We start from the raw sequence: 15,500 nt of genomic DNA, 5'->3' as shown, positions 1-15,500 counted from the left end.
GCATCCTTACAATCATTATTTTAAAGTCCGCATCTGGAAGTTTGATTATTTCCATATCACTCAGTTCATCTCCTGAAGGTTTCTCTTGTGGTTTCATTTGGATTGCACTTCTTTGTCTTCTCATTGTGTCTGTGTATTTGGGTGTTTTCTTTGTAGAGCTGGTTGAGTCTAGGCTTGGTGTTGTCTGCCTCCAGTTTTCACTTGTGTTGTTTCTAGGTCTCCATGATCACTTTTTAAGGCACAGTTTTTGTTCTTTGGATTTTTATTTTGGTCAAGTACTTTGTGTGTGTGTGTGTGTGTGTGTGTGTTTGTGTGTGACAGACAGAGAGAGGGACAGATAGGGACAGACAGATACGAAGGGAGAGAAATGAGAAGCATCAGTTCTTTGTTGTGGCATCTTAGTTGTTCATTGATTGCTTTCTCTATGTGCCTTGACGAGGGGGGGGATTACAGCAGACCAAGTGATCCCTTGCTCAAACCAGTGTCCTTGGGCTTCAAACCAGCGACCTTTGGGCTACAGCCAGAGATCATGGAGTCATGTCTATGATCCCATGCTCAAGCTGGTGAGCCTGTGCTCAAGCTAGAGACCTTGGAGTTTCAAACCTGGGTTCTCTGCGTCCTAGTCCGATGCTCTATCCACTGCACCACCGCCTGGTCAGGCTTTTTATTTTTTTATTTTTTAATATAAATACTAAAGTCTTGGGCCTGCAAGTGTCAGTAGAGGGGCAAAAGTTTATTCTTGTTGATTTCATGATATATTTAGCATATTGGTTTTAAGAAATTACAGATATTTGCTAACACTGCGTTGTTTATTTCAGGGGCTACACTAAGTATGAGACCGGCCCCCATTCCAATAGAAGACCCCGAGTGGAGACAAACACCTCCCCCAGTGTCTGCTACCTCAGGCACCTTCCGAATACGACGAGGGAGTCGCTTTACCTGGAGAAAGGAGTGCCTGGCTGTCATGGAAAGGTACCTGTCTCTTCTTCCTATAAGCAGTCTTCCAAACAAAGCCACTTTGGATAGATTTGGACAACTTTCCTTTCAAACAAGTAATTTGGGATCTAGGTTCCACCTCTAAAAGTATTTTGGGGTATTTTAAATGCTGTATTATTGAAATAAGATGTTCTTACCATTGAGAATTCATAAAACTGGAGGTAACATCTATCAATATAATTTAATAGTGATGTAAGTAATTTAAGAAACTTTAGTAGAAGAATTTTTTAAAATTTAGATCTTTATATTTGGGAAAATTCTGATGGCTTATTTTCAACAAAATAATTGTTATAGGAGGCCACTGAGAATTGTTTTTAATTAAATTTTCAATTACAGTTGTCAAACAACATTATGTTAGTTTCAGGTGTATAATATACTGATTAGACATTTATATAACTTACATAGTGATCTCCTGCGTAAGTCTAGTACTCATACCTGACACCATCCGCAGTTATTACAGTGTTATTGACATTATTCCCTGTACTGTAGTTTACATCCCTGTGACTGATTTTATAACTGCAATTTGTACTTCTTAATCCCTTCACCTTTTTCACTCATCTACCTGACCCCTTTCTCTTCTGGCAACCACCAGTTTGTTCTCTGAATCTGTGGGTTTGTTTCTGCTTTGATTATTTTGTTTTTAAGATCCTATGGTACATGAAATCATGTGGTAATTGTCTTTCTCTGTCTACTTATTGCACTAAGCATAATACCTTCTAGATCAGGGGTCGGGAACCTATGACTCGTGAGCCAGATGTGGCTCTTTTGATGGCTGCATCTGGCTCGCAGACAAATCTTTAATAAAAAAAATAATGTTAAAAATATAAAACATTCTCATGTATTACAATCCATTCATTTCCTACCGCTCATGTTCATGGTTGTGGGTGGCTGGAGCCAATCACAGCTGTCCTCCAGGACAACACCAAATTTTTATTGGATAATGCTTAACATACATGGGTCGTCGTATGACTCTCACGGAATTACATTTTAAAATATGTGGCATTTGTGGCTCTCTCAGCCAAAAAGGTTCCCGACCCCTGTTCTAGATCCATCCATATTGTCACAAAGGGCAAGATTTCATTCTGTTTTATGGCTGGGTAATACTCCATTTTGTATATGGCCACTTCTCTTTTTTCCATTCAAATATTGATGGACACTTAGTTTCCTTCTTTGTTTTGGCTATTATAAATAATGCTGCCATGGATATAGGGGTGTGTATAGCTTTTCGAATTAGTATTTTGGTTTTCTTTAGGTAAATGCCTAAAAGTGAAATTGCTGTGTTATTAGTTCTGTTTTTAATTTTTTGAGGAACTTCCATACTGTTTTCCACTGTGGCTATACCAATCTGCATTCCTACCAACAGTGCACAGGGGTTCCTTATTTTCTACACTTCTTGACAACACTTATTGTTTATTGATTTATTGTTGATAGCCATTCTGACAGGTGTGAGATGGTATATCTTTGTGGTTTTAATTTGCATTTCTGTGATGATTAGTGATGGTGAACATCTATATGTCCTCCTTGGAGAAATGTCTGTTCAGGTCTTATGCCCATTTTTAAACTTGTTTTGCTTGCCCTGTGGTAGCGCAGTGGATAAAGTGTTGACCTGGAAAGTGGAGGTCGCCGATTTGAAACCCTGGGCTTGCCCAGTCAAGGCATATACCACAAGCAACCAATGAACAGCTAAGAGTGAAGCAATAACTTTGCGTTCCCCCTCAGCTCCCCTCTATGTAAAATCAATAAATAAAATATTTTATAAATAAATAAAATTGCATTGTTTGTTTTTTGGTATTAAGTTGTATGAGTCTCTTATGAATTTTGGATATTAACCCTGTATTGGATGTGTCATTGGTTGAGTGTCTTCTTCCTGTCAGTAAGTTGTCTTTTTGTTTTGTTGATGGTATCCCTCATTGTGTAAAAACTCTTGAGTTTGATGTAGCCCATTGTTTAATATCAAAGAGTTTACTGCCTTTTTTTTTTTAGAAGTTCTATGATTTCAGGTCTTACATTTAAGTCTTAAATCCTTTTTGAGTTTAAGAAAGTGACCCAGCCTGACCAGGCGGTGGCGCAGTGGATAGAGCGTCAGACTGGGATGCCCAGGACCTAGGTTTGAGACCCCGAAGTCACCAGCTTGAGCGTGGGCTCATCTGGTTTGAGCAAAAGCTCACCAGCTTGGACTCAAGGTCACTGGCTCCAGCAAGGGGTTACTCGGTCTGCTGAAGGCCCGCGGTCAAGGCATATATGAGAAAGCAATCAATGAACAACTAAGGTGTTGCAATGCACAATGAAAAACTAATGATCGATGCTTCTCATCTCTCTTCGTTCCTGTCTGTCTGTCCCTCTCTCTGACTCACTCTCTGTCTCTGTAAAAAATAAATAAATAAATAAATAAATAAATAAACAAAAGAGCAGCAACCAGTGAATTCAATATTCAAGACAAAACCTACCTAAGCTAACATATAACAAAAATTAATAATAAAAAAGTGACCCAGTTTCATTTTTTTGCATATATAGTATTTTTTTTTACTGAATTTATCAGTTCTAAATTATTTTGATAAAATCTTTAGGGTCCTATAAATACAGTGTCATATAATCTGCAAATAAGGACAGTTTGACTTCTTCCTTTCCAATTTAAAAGTTTTCTTATTTTGCTCTGATTGCTATGGCTAAAACTTCTAATACTATGTTGAATAAAAGTATTGAAAGTATACATCCTTGTCTTCTTCTTCCTGATGTAAACAAAAAAACTTGAAGCTTTTTATTATTAGGTATTTTAGCTGTAGGTTTGTCATATGTGGCCTTTATTATGTTGAGGTATGTTTTCTCTGTCCCCACTTTGCTGAGTTTTTAATCATGAATGGATATTGGATTTTGTCAAATGCTTTTCTGCATTTATTGATAACATATGACTTTATCTTTCATTTTGTTTATGTGGTGTGTCACATTAATTGATTTGTGGATATAGAACCAACTTTGCATCCCAGGAATAAATCCTACTTAATCATGGTATTTGATCTTTTTAATGTATTGCTGTATTCATTGTGCTAATATTTTTGTGAAGATTTTTGCATCTATGCTCATTAAGGATATTGGCCTATAATTTATTTTTTTGTAGTTTCTTTGTCTGGGTTTAGTCTCAGAGTAATACTGGGAAGCCACTGAGATTTAACTTTCTTTGATAAGGAGAATGGCCTACACGTGCTTAGCCCCAAAGATTAGAAATACAGGGAGGTCCTCGGGTTATTATACAGTTCCATTCCTACAACTGTGACGTAACCCAAATTTCGATGTAAGTTGAAACACACCCTAGCCTAAGTAAGTCACTTACTGATCCTAACACAGTTATAAAATCATAATCTAAAACATAAAAACACAACGAAGCCACAGAAAGAGGAAAAGGACATAAATATACTGCCCTGTGCATTGTACTGTAGTAACAGGAAAAATGACAAAAAATGAGTAAGCCAAAACACGTCTCAATTTTTAAAAACTTTTATGGCAGTGAGCGTCGTAAACTCAAAATGTCGTATATCAAAACTGTTGTAACCTGAGGACCCTGTGCTTGTTTTTTGTTTTTTTTTTTTACTTTGACTTGGTAATTAATCCTTTGTCTAAAGAACCAGGACCTGATGTATAGTAGGTATTCAGTACTTTTTTTTTTTTTTTTTTTTTTTTTTTTTTCCGAAGCTGGAAACGGGGAGAGACAGTCAGACAGACTCCTGCATGCGCCCGACCGGGATCCACCCGGCACGCCCTCCAGGGGGCGATGCTCTGCCCCTCTGAGGCGTCGCTCTGTTGCGACCAGAGCCACTCTAGCACCTGGGGCAGAGACCAAGGAGCCATCCCCAGCGCCCGGGCCATCTTTGCTCCAATGGAGCCTCGCTGCGGGAGGGGAAGAGAGAGACAGAGAGGAAGGAGAGGGGGAGGGGTGGAGAAGCAGATGGGCGCCTCTCCTGTGTGCCCTGGCCGGGAACCGAACCCGGGACCCCTTGCACGCCAGGCCGACGCTCTACCACTGAGCCAACCGGCCAGGGCTATTCAGTACTTTTAAAGTTGGATTGACCTTGGATTTATTTTCACATATGAAAAGGAATAAATTAATTAAATAATTATAAAGTGGTTGATATATTTAGGGTGGGTCTGTAGTAGAATTATCCTTTTAGTCTCCTACTTTATAAGTAAATATTTATGGGATTTTGTTTTGATGGAAATTTTTATGTGCAATAAGGTAATGATTTTCCATTAGAAGAATATTTCCTTCCTAAGATTAAATGAAGAGGAGAAGAATAATACTAAGCAGAGGTAATAACAAATGAATTTTTGTATTGAGCTTTTTAAGTAATTTCAGTAATAAAAAAAAGAATGAAATTGAATGCTATGTTTAATGTCTAAGCTGATATAGCATACATATTTATTTTTCCTTCTTTTCCCAACTGAGAGGAGGGGCAATAGACTCCCTACATGCACCCTGACAGGGATCCACCCGACAAACCCTGTCTGGGGATGATGCTGTGTGCATCTTGGACTATGCTCACAAATGAGCTATTTTTAGTGCCTGAGGCAGAGGCTCCACAGAGCCATCTTCAGCACCAGGGACCACGCTTGACCCAATCGAACCATGGCTCCACAATGGGAAGAGAGAGAGAAAGGGGGAGGGGAAGGGGGTGCAGAAGCAGATGGGCACTCCTTCTGTGTGCCCTGACCAGGAATCGAACCCAGGCGAATGTTCTTCCACTGAGCCAACAAGCCAGGGCCAGAATACATATTTACATTGATACAGTTTCACTCGTTCTTTCCCACTGGTCTAATCTGACCAGTCTAATGACATGCAGGAAAGAGCATTTGACTCAGAAGACCTGAAATCTGGGTTGGCTTTGCTGTTAACCCAGCTGTGTAACTTTGTGCAGGTTACAAACTCTGAGCTGTAGCTTTCTCATCTATAAAATGAAGTTTTTCAGTAGCCAATAGCAAATTATATGTCATTTGACCATCTTTCTTCCTTCCTGTTTCCTGATTATTTTCCAGCTCATTAACGTTGCTACCTGAAAGAGAGGGAGATTTTAATGGCTGGAGTTTAGGCTGTGTTTCTGTTTTTGTGGTCAATTTGAAATTGAAAGTTTGCCTAAGGAAAAGGTTGGATCCAGGAGCCAAAGTGAGACTATAGGCTATCACTGATGTTTCTTTCATCTGTTTTTTTCCTCCTTTTATTATGGATAAGATTGGAAGCCTTTTATTGAATAAAATGAACCCTTATATGCTGGATTAAAGTGAAAGAATGAGCCTGACCTGTGGTGGCACAGATATAAAGTGTTGACCTGGAATGCTGAGCTTGCCAGTTTGAAACCCCAGCTTGCCCTGTCAAGGTCGTGCAAGAAGCAACTATAAGTTGATTCCCATTCCTCTCCCCCACCTTTCTCTCTCTCTCTTCTCTCTTCAAAAGTCAATAAATCGCCTGACCAGGTGGTGGTGCAGTGGATAGAGTGTCGGCCTTGGACACTGAAGACCCAGGTTTGAAATCTCGAGGTCACCAGCTTGAGCACGGGGTCCTCGGCTTGAGTGTGGGATCATAGACATGACCCCATGGTTACTGGCTTGAGCCCAAAGGTCACTGGCTTGAGCCCAAGGTCACTGGTTCAGCCGGAGCCCCCCAGTCAAGGCACATATGAGAAGGCAATCAGTGAACAACTAACGTGCCACAACCATGAGTTGATACTTCTCATCTCTCCCCTTGCTTCCCTGTCTCTCTCCCTCTCTCTTTCGCAAAATAAATAAATAAATCCGTAAATAAAATCTTTAAAGAGAGAAAAAAAGAATGAGAAGTATTGTCCTAGATACCTGAAATTCACAATCTAATTTTTCTCAAGAAATCTAGATTCTTTTGTTTTCTTCAGAACTTACCACATAACAGATGTGAATTTAAATAATATCTGATTTGTATTGTTGTACATTTTTCTCTGTGTAAAAAAAGAAGCTTTTGTATTAGTTTCTAGTTGGTAAATAAGTTGTAATTGTACTACTGACTCATTTATTTAATTTTTTGTGAACATACCAATATATATTTATCACATAATGTCAGTGTAAGGAGGAAGGATTAATTTAAAATTTGATAACATTAATCATGATCTGTGATATTTCTAATGCATTTTCAGAATTGAATGTTGAAGGCTTTGCAGTTGTTTTTATCTTTATTTTTTTAAGGCAACAAGAACTAGCCACAGTACCACAGTGATTAAATTTCAGTTAAAGAGATATTAAGTACTTTCTCTGAGTAAGGCTTTCATTTAATCTTGATTTTTACTTTTTAACCTTAATTTTAATAAATATATTTAATCTGAGAATTGGTTATCTTTGGTTTAATTTTATCTTAGCACAGCCAGGAAAGTATGTGGTTTATTCCAAAAGTTGTAAAATTGCAAAAGCCTCTCAAAGTATTTAGTAGCAATAGTAGAGAAGGTCACAGTATGATTTTTAACTGAAAGTGGAACTTTTTTTTTCTAACATGGAACATAAATTCCTTAGCCTCAGAGCAATGCATGATATTTTTTCTAAATTGAATGGGTGAATAAAAATATACACACAGGCTGCAAAGCCAGCAAAGTACTAGCCTTATATATATTAGTATAAGTCAAACATTATTGTTCACACTGTGTACCAAGATAAATTTCAAATGAATCAAAAAGTGAATCCGTATAAAAAGAAGAAAACATTGGTGATTCCTCCATATCCTGAAAATGGAGAAAGTATTTCTAACCATGACTCAAAAAGACAAAAGCAATAAGAGAAACGGTTGATAAGTTTCATTGTATAAATTCAAAGAAAAATTTTGGTGGGGGTTAGGGGGAAACGTGAGCAAATTTTTAAAATAAGAAAAATTGCAAAACTATTTACCACTTTTAATTTCCCTGATATATAAAAACTTTCAAAAGGGGGAGAAAATTTATATTAGTATAATGGGTTTTTTTTAATCAGGAGTAATGTTAATCATAGAAATTTTTCTGAATATGCACAGCCCAACTCCAGGTTCACTGGCCCAGTTTTCCACAGTGGCCTGCCCTGTGTTGTTTGGAAGAGTTCTTCCAGGTGATAAAATCCCTGGTTTAGCTCTTTGTCTTAATATGCTTTTATTTTTCAGAATACTGGACATGATTTAACATATTTCCCCATGTATAAGATGCTTCCATGGTAAGACTCACCTTAATTTTGGGGCCTGTAATTATATAAAAAAAAAAAGGATTACATCAAGTTACTGAACTCAAGTTTTATTCATCATAAAATTCATACAACTCCTCATCACTGTCAAAACTCCCATCCGGCCCTGGCCGGTTGGCTCAGAGGTAGAGCGTCGGCCTGGCATGCAGGAGTCCCGGGTTCGATTCCCGGCCAGGGCACACAGGAGAAGCGCCCATCTGCTTCTCCACCGCCCCCCTCCTTCCTCTCTGTCTCTCTCTTCCCCTCCCGCAGCCAAGGCTCCATTGGAGCAAAGATCTGGGGATGGCTCTGTGGCCTCTGCCTCAGGTGCTAGAGTGGCTCTGGATGCAACAGAGTGACGCCCTAGAGGGGCAGAACATCGCCCCCTGGTGGGCGTGCCGGGTGGATCCTGGTCGGGTGCATGTGGGAGTCTGTCTGACTGCCTCCCCGTTTCCAGCTTCGGAAAAATGAAAAAAAAAAAATTTTAAACTTCCATTCATTAGCTTGTCCTCATCTGTGTCCGATGATGAATCACCGTCTTCAACAATGAGCATGAAAACAAGCGTGAAAAAGCAGGAACTGCAAGTAAAAAAATCTACAACTGTATAAGGCGCGCCCAGTTTTGAGACCCCAGATCTTTCGGGGAAATATGCGTCTAATATGTGGAGACGTGTGGTCGTTGCAGATCTAGTTGATGTCTTCCAGTTGTGTATTTTGGTACTGGGCTATTGCTTTCTGGTTTTCCATTTGGAGAGGGTGATATGAAAGATTTTTAAAGTAGCTGAAGAAAAATTTTTAAGAAAGGGAGAGAAGACCTAAAACTCTCCCTTTTAAAATGGAAAAATGGACTAAAGATAATAGCAGGAAAACAAATGCAAGTGGTCCTTAAACATATGAAAGGATATTCAATCTAACTCATGGTAAGAGAAATTCAGATTAAAATTATATTGAGATGGCATTCTTTTCCTATCACATTGGTAAAAACCCTGAAGTCCCACAACATTTTCTTTTGGTTCAGCTGCAGAGAAATGGGCACTGTCATATACACTGCTTGTGAAAATGCAAAATGGCACAACTTCGTGGAGAGTAGTGTGACAATACCAGAGTATTACCCGTGGGCTTGCCCTCGACTCAGCATTTCACATCTAGAAAATTATCCCAAAGATACACTGGCAAAAATATGAAAAGGCAACAGCTCTGTTTGTATTAATATAAAAATAATGAATTCAACCTATATGTCTCTTGATAGTGGACTGGGTGAATAAACTATCGTACATTCATATGCTGGACATCGAGGCTCACATAATGGAGTCCTGTGCAACTGAAAAAATGGAATGAATTGTTCTTTTCATAAACTGAAAATAATACCGTGACCTTCTGTACTATTGCTGTATTAAATATTTTGAAAGGTTTTGTTTTTATTTTTGCAACTTTAGGGATGAATAATTCTCTATATACAGTGATCTCCATAATATAATGTTCTTTTTTAAAAGACAATGTCAATTGTATATAGTAAGCTATCATTTATATATTTGTGCATATACTTATAATCTGTTTTAAAATGAAAGAAAAGAGCCTGACCAGGCGGTGGCGCAGTGGTAGAGCGTTGGACTGGGATGCTGAGGACCCAGGTTCGAGACCCCAAGATTGCCGGCTTGAGCGCAGGCTCATCTGGCTTGAGCAAAAAATAAAAAAAATGCTCACCAGCTTGGACCCAAGGTTGCTGGCTCAAGCAGGGGGTTACTCGGTCTGCTGAAGGCCCGCGGTCAGGGCACATATGAGAGCAATCAATGAACTAAGGAGCCACAACGAAAAACTGATGATTGGTGCTTCTCATCTCTCTCCGTTCCTGTCTGTCTGTCCCTATCTATCCCTCTCTCTGTCCTTGTAAAGAAGAAATAAAATAAAAATAAAAAAATAATAAAAAAATTTAAAAAAAATGAAAGAAAAGACTATAAAAGAAAGAGGTTACCAACAAAGGAGAAAAAAACAGATTGGGGGACAAGGATAGAAGCTAGACTTCTCTATCACTGATTTGACATCATATTCATGTAATTTTTATATGTAATTATAAAACAAAATTAAATTGAAATATTAGGGGTATGTTGATAACTAAAAAATAACTAAGATGAAAAATATTGTGTATAAGTTATTGACTTAAACTTTGAGAAATTGTATCAAATAACTTTACAATACGGTATTTTGACTATGCTTCCCAGTTTAGGAATAAAAAGAACTGCAAAAAAAAAATACTGTTTTCACTAATTTTGTAAATATTGTTACTCAGGTACTATTTTTATTTGTGTAGACATAGATGTAGATACAGGTAAAACAAGCAATTAATGTTATTAGGAACCAAGATTTTCCATATAAGAGATACAAACATAAAATCAAAAGAATTAAAGACTGTAATCTTGTGTACATGTCTGCATAAACATGGACATTTATCTCAAATTTATTATTTTAATAACAGGCTTATTGCAGTACAGTTTACCTATTTAAAAGTGTACAATACAGTGCTTTTAAGTATATTTACAGTTATATAACTATTACCACAATTGTCTTTACCGCTCCCCCAAAACTTCCTTGTACCCAGTAGTAGTTACTCCTTTTTTCCCCTGTCCTTCTCCAAACCTATGTAACCCTTAATCTACTTTCTATATATATAGATTTGCCTGTTTTGGACGTTGCATATGAATGGACTCATGTAAGATGTGGCCTTTTGTGATTCATTTTCATATAGCATAATGTTTTCAAGTTCTGTCCATGTTGTAACATATAGTGGTATTTCACTCCTTTTTACTGCCAGATAATCCATTATGTGGATATGCTATATTTTATGTATGTACTCATCAGTTGATGGAGTTTGGGGTTGTTTCTACTTTTTTAGCTATTATTTCTTTTTTAAGATTTTATTTATTGAATTGAGAGAGAGAGAGACAGAGAGGTGGTGGAGGAGGAGTGGGAAGCATCAACTTGTAGTAATTGCTTTTCATTTGTGCCTTGACTCGGCAAGCCCTGGGTTTCCAACCCGAAACCTCAGTATGGCAGGTTGACGCTTTATCCTCAGCACCACCACAGATCAGGCTCCACTTTTTAGCTATTAAGAGTAATGCTGCCAATTAACAGAATTTGTGTCCTAGTGGAAGTGCTTGGTCATATAGTAACTCTGGGTTCAACCATTTAAGAGGCTGCCAGAAGCAGCTATTTTCCAAAACAGATGCACCATTTTATATTTCACCCAGCATGATCGGTTCTAGTTTCTCACCAACACTTGCTATTATCTGTCTTATTGGTTATACTTTCCTAGTATGTGTGAAGTAGAATTTCATTTGACTTGCATTTCCCTAATTATGTTAAGCATTTTTTCATATGCTTATTGGTTTTTTGTATCTTTTCTTTGGAGAAATATCTGTTCAGATCCTTTATACCATTTTAAAAATTGGGTTACTTGTCTTTTTATATTGAATTGTAAGATTTTCTTAGGTATTCTAGGTAAAAGTCCCTTATCAGATACACAGTTTGCAAATATTTTCTCCCCTTCTGTGGGTGGTATTTATTTTCACATGCTTGATGATGACCTTTGGAGCACACAAGTTTTTAATTTTGATGAAGTCCATTTTTTTTTATCTGTTGTTTGTGTCTTTATTGTCTTATCTAAGAAGGCTTTGCCTAAATCAATGTCATCAAGATTTTTTCTTTTTCCAAGAATTTTGTACTCTTCCACTTAGGTCTTTAATGCATTTTGAGTTAATTTTTGAACCCAATGTTGTTATTTTGCATTTGAATATCTAGCTGTTCTGGCACTGTTGAAAAACTATTCTTTTTACATTGATTAGTATTGGCATCCTTGTCAAAAATCAATTGACTATAACTATGAGATTACATTTCTTGGCTCTTCTGTTGATCTGTATGTCTTTTTTTTTTTTTAAGCAAGAGATACAGACAGGAAGGGAGAGGGATGAGAAGCATCAACTTATAGTTGCAGCACCTTAGTTGTTCATTGCTTTCTCATACGTGCCTTGACTGGGGAGCTACAGTCGAGCCAATGACCTTGGGCTTCAAGCCAGCAGCGACCTTTGGGCTCAAGCCATCAACCTTGAGGTTTCGAACTTGGGTCCCCTGCATCCCAGGCCAATGCTCTATCCACTGCATCACTACCTGGTCAGGCATCTATATGTCTATCTTTATAGCATCCTACACTGTCATGATTATTGTCGATTGTAATAAATTTTGAAATCCAGAAGTATGAATTCTTTACTTCCTTCATTATTTAGGATTGTTTTAGCTATTCTGGGTTTCCTTGGCATTTTCATATGAGTTTTAGGGTCAGCTTGTCAGTTTCTGCTATAAAGCCAGCTATAATTTTGATTATATTTTTTTTGAAAGGGGTATGGAAACTTTTTAGCTCTTCCTACTCAAAAGGCCTATAGACAGTGATCGACCTAGTAGAAATTAGCATGCCTACCACCCATATTTTGATCCTAAGTACCATTAGCACTCCTTGAAGAAATGTCTGATTCTGGGCCTAGGGCAGGAAGTATGCATGATGATACTGAATAGGTTACAGCAGGACCAATACAGATGAGTGATATCAAAAGGACTACAGTGCTAACTTAAATAGTCTCTCAGTATCTAAAGAAGAGGACAATTTGAATACCAGTAATGATACCAATTCTAATAGATTGAAGCACATCAAACTTATTAAGAATTCATGTATTTTAATGATACTAAAAAATTATTGGTTATACCTAAAGGATGTTAGAAAATCAACTAAATATTTAAAAGGGGTAAAAGTAGCCTGACCAGGCAGTGGCGCAGTGGATAGAGCATCGGACTGGGATGCGGAGGACTCAGGTTCGAGACCCCGAGGTCGCCAGCTTGAGCATGGGCTCATCTAGTTTGAGCAAAGCTCACCAGCTCAGACCCAAGATCACTGGCTTGAGAAGGGGTTACTCAGTCTGCTGAAGGCCCAGGGTCAAGGCACATATGAGAAAGCAATCAATGAACAACTAGAGTGTCACAAAAAAACCCTGATGATTGAAGCTTCTCATCTCTCTTCGTTCCTGTCTGTCTGTCCCTAGCTATCCCTCTCTTTGACTCTCTCTCTGTCTCTGTAAAATAAATAAATAAATAAATAAATAAATAAATAAATAAATAAATAAATAAATAAAAGGGGTAAAAGTAGTCTGGCCAGGTGGCTCAGTGAATAAAGTTTCCTGGGATGTCGAGGTCACAGGTTTGATCCCCAGTCAGGGCATTTATGAGAAGTAATCATTTAGTGCACAACTAAATGGAACAACTAAGTGAAACGAGTTGATGCCTCTCTCTCTTTCTCTCTCTCTCTCCTTTTCCCCATTCATCTTTTCTCAATTCAATGAAAAAATTAAAAAATAAAAGTGGTAAAAGTAAAGAACCGAGTATTTAACCTGCCTTTCAGATATGAACTTTATTTTCAATTAACCAAAAAGTTTTTCTTTGATGGATAAATGAAAAAAGCTAATAAATGAAAAAAGGAGTAATTAGAATATTATTATTTTGCAAACTCCTAAACTCCTAATGAATTAATAGATCTGACAGTGATCATTAATAGCTGCTAACATCCCCAAAAGTTAGTCAAACAGGCATTATGTACCTCTTGGAGCATGTATACAACACCCCAATAGAATATTCTTTCCAACAAATTTGAATCAAATCAAGCTTTTAGACTTAGCTCCAAAGTTATACAAAATATGGAACAAAATTCTGTTACACAATACTAAGGGGGTTCAAATAAACAAAATCAGTGATATGAGAGACCCTAAGAATGAAAGAAATCTTTTGAACAATGGCTGAGTAAATGAGAATTCTTCTGTCAGTTATGATAATGACTGCTTATATGTAAATGGTGCTATGTTTATAAAATAAGAGTTCTTGTCTTTTAGAACTGTGTACTGAAATATATAATGATATGATAAAATGTTATGATATCTGGGATTTACTTAAAAATAACAAGGCAGCCCTGGCCAGTTGGCTCAGTGGTAGAGCGTCGGCCTAGTGTGCAGAAGTCCCGGGTTTGATTCCCGGCCAAGGCACACAAGAGAAGCACCCATCTGCTTCTCCACCCCTCCCCCTCTCCTTCCTCTCTGTCTCTCTCTTCCCCTCCCGCATTGGAGCAAAGTTGGCCCAGGTGCTGAGGATGGCTCTGTGGCTTCTGCCTCAGGCACTAGAATGGCTCTGGTTGCAACAGAGCAACACCCCAGATGGGCAGAGCATCGCCCCCTGGTGGGCATGCCGGGTGGATCCCGGTCAGGTGCATGCGGGAGTCTGTCTGACTGCCTCCCCGGTTCCAACTTCAGAAAAATACAAAAATAAATAAATAAATAACAAGGCAGAACAAGGTGGAAAGACGGGCAAGGGTGTGGATAAAACAAGAGTAGGATCAGTAAATTGATGATTTTTATAGTTTGGTGATGTTTACTTGGGGGTTCATGGTACAGTTCACTCTCTTTTTCTCTCTGTTTATTTTATTTATTTATGTATATAATATGTGTGTTAACGGAGAATCTAAATTTTAGCTCAGATCACATAGAACTATGAGAAATGAAAAGACTTTTTATCCTATAAAAACTCAATTATACAGTGTTATCAAATAATAACATTTACTTAAATACTTGAGTATCATTATAGTAGGTCCTAATAATACAGGCGTGAACATAAATTGTTCCTGCCCTCTTGGAGTTTACAATCAAATAGACAGACAATCCTATGTCATCCAAATAAAGATAGCATTGCAACTGTATGAGAGGAAAGGTCCTTGGTGCTGGCAGATCTTATAATAGGGAATCTGCTGAGAGTTAATTAGGTGAAAGTAAAGGAGAAAATTTTGTAGGTAGAAAGAGCTATAGTCAAAGTGCTCTACTTAAATTTAAGTTCTTTAAAATTAAAATTTATAATTCAGTTTCTCAGTCACAGTAGGACATTTCAAGTCATATTGGCTACTGATAGCACAGATATGGCACATTTCTATCATCGCAGAAAAGTTTATTGGCTAACTCTGAAACATAGCATCTATATCTTATCCCCAGCAGAAAGAAGATAAAGATATATTTGCCCTGTAATAATTTATTTGTTTTCCTCTTTATTCAAAATCTTAAGGGAAATGTAAATATGATTTTTTTCCTTTTTTTTAGAATTTATTTATTAATTTTTGGAGAGAGGGAGCGAGAGAAAGAGGGTAGAGAAGCAGGAAGCATCTACTCACAGTAGTTGTATCCTGTATGAACCTTGACCAGGCAAGCCCAGGGATTTGAACCGGCAACCTCAGTGTTCTAGGT

General features: G+C 37.7%; 1 protein-coding gene across 10 annotated transcripts in view; it reads left to right on the top strand.

The window, feature by feature from the left end:
• HMBOX1 (homeobox containing 1) overlaps positions 1-15,500 on the top strand; it is a 250,723-nt gene that overhangs the window by 174,656 nt on the left and 60,567 nt on the right. For all 10 annotated transcript variants that reach the window (XM_066388351.1, XM_066388318.1, XM_066388290.1 and 7 more), the window contains exon 7: positions 819-972. In XM_066388351.1, the coding sequence (XP_066244448.1) occupies positions 819-972 (154 nt within the window). The remainder of the gene's footprint in view (positions 1-818; positions 973-15,500) is intronic.

The sequence above is a fragment of the Saccopteryx leptura genome, chromosome 1, assembly GCF_036850995.1.
Source record: "Saccopteryx leptura isolate mSacLep1 chromosome 1, mSacLep1_pri_phased_curated, whole genome shotgun sequence".
NCBI classification, from domain to species: domain Eukaryota; kingdom Metazoa; phylum Chordata; class Mammalia; order Chiroptera; family Emballonuridae; genus Saccopteryx; species Saccopteryx leptura.
This window is presented reverse-complemented; position numbering and strand designations above follow the sequence as displayed.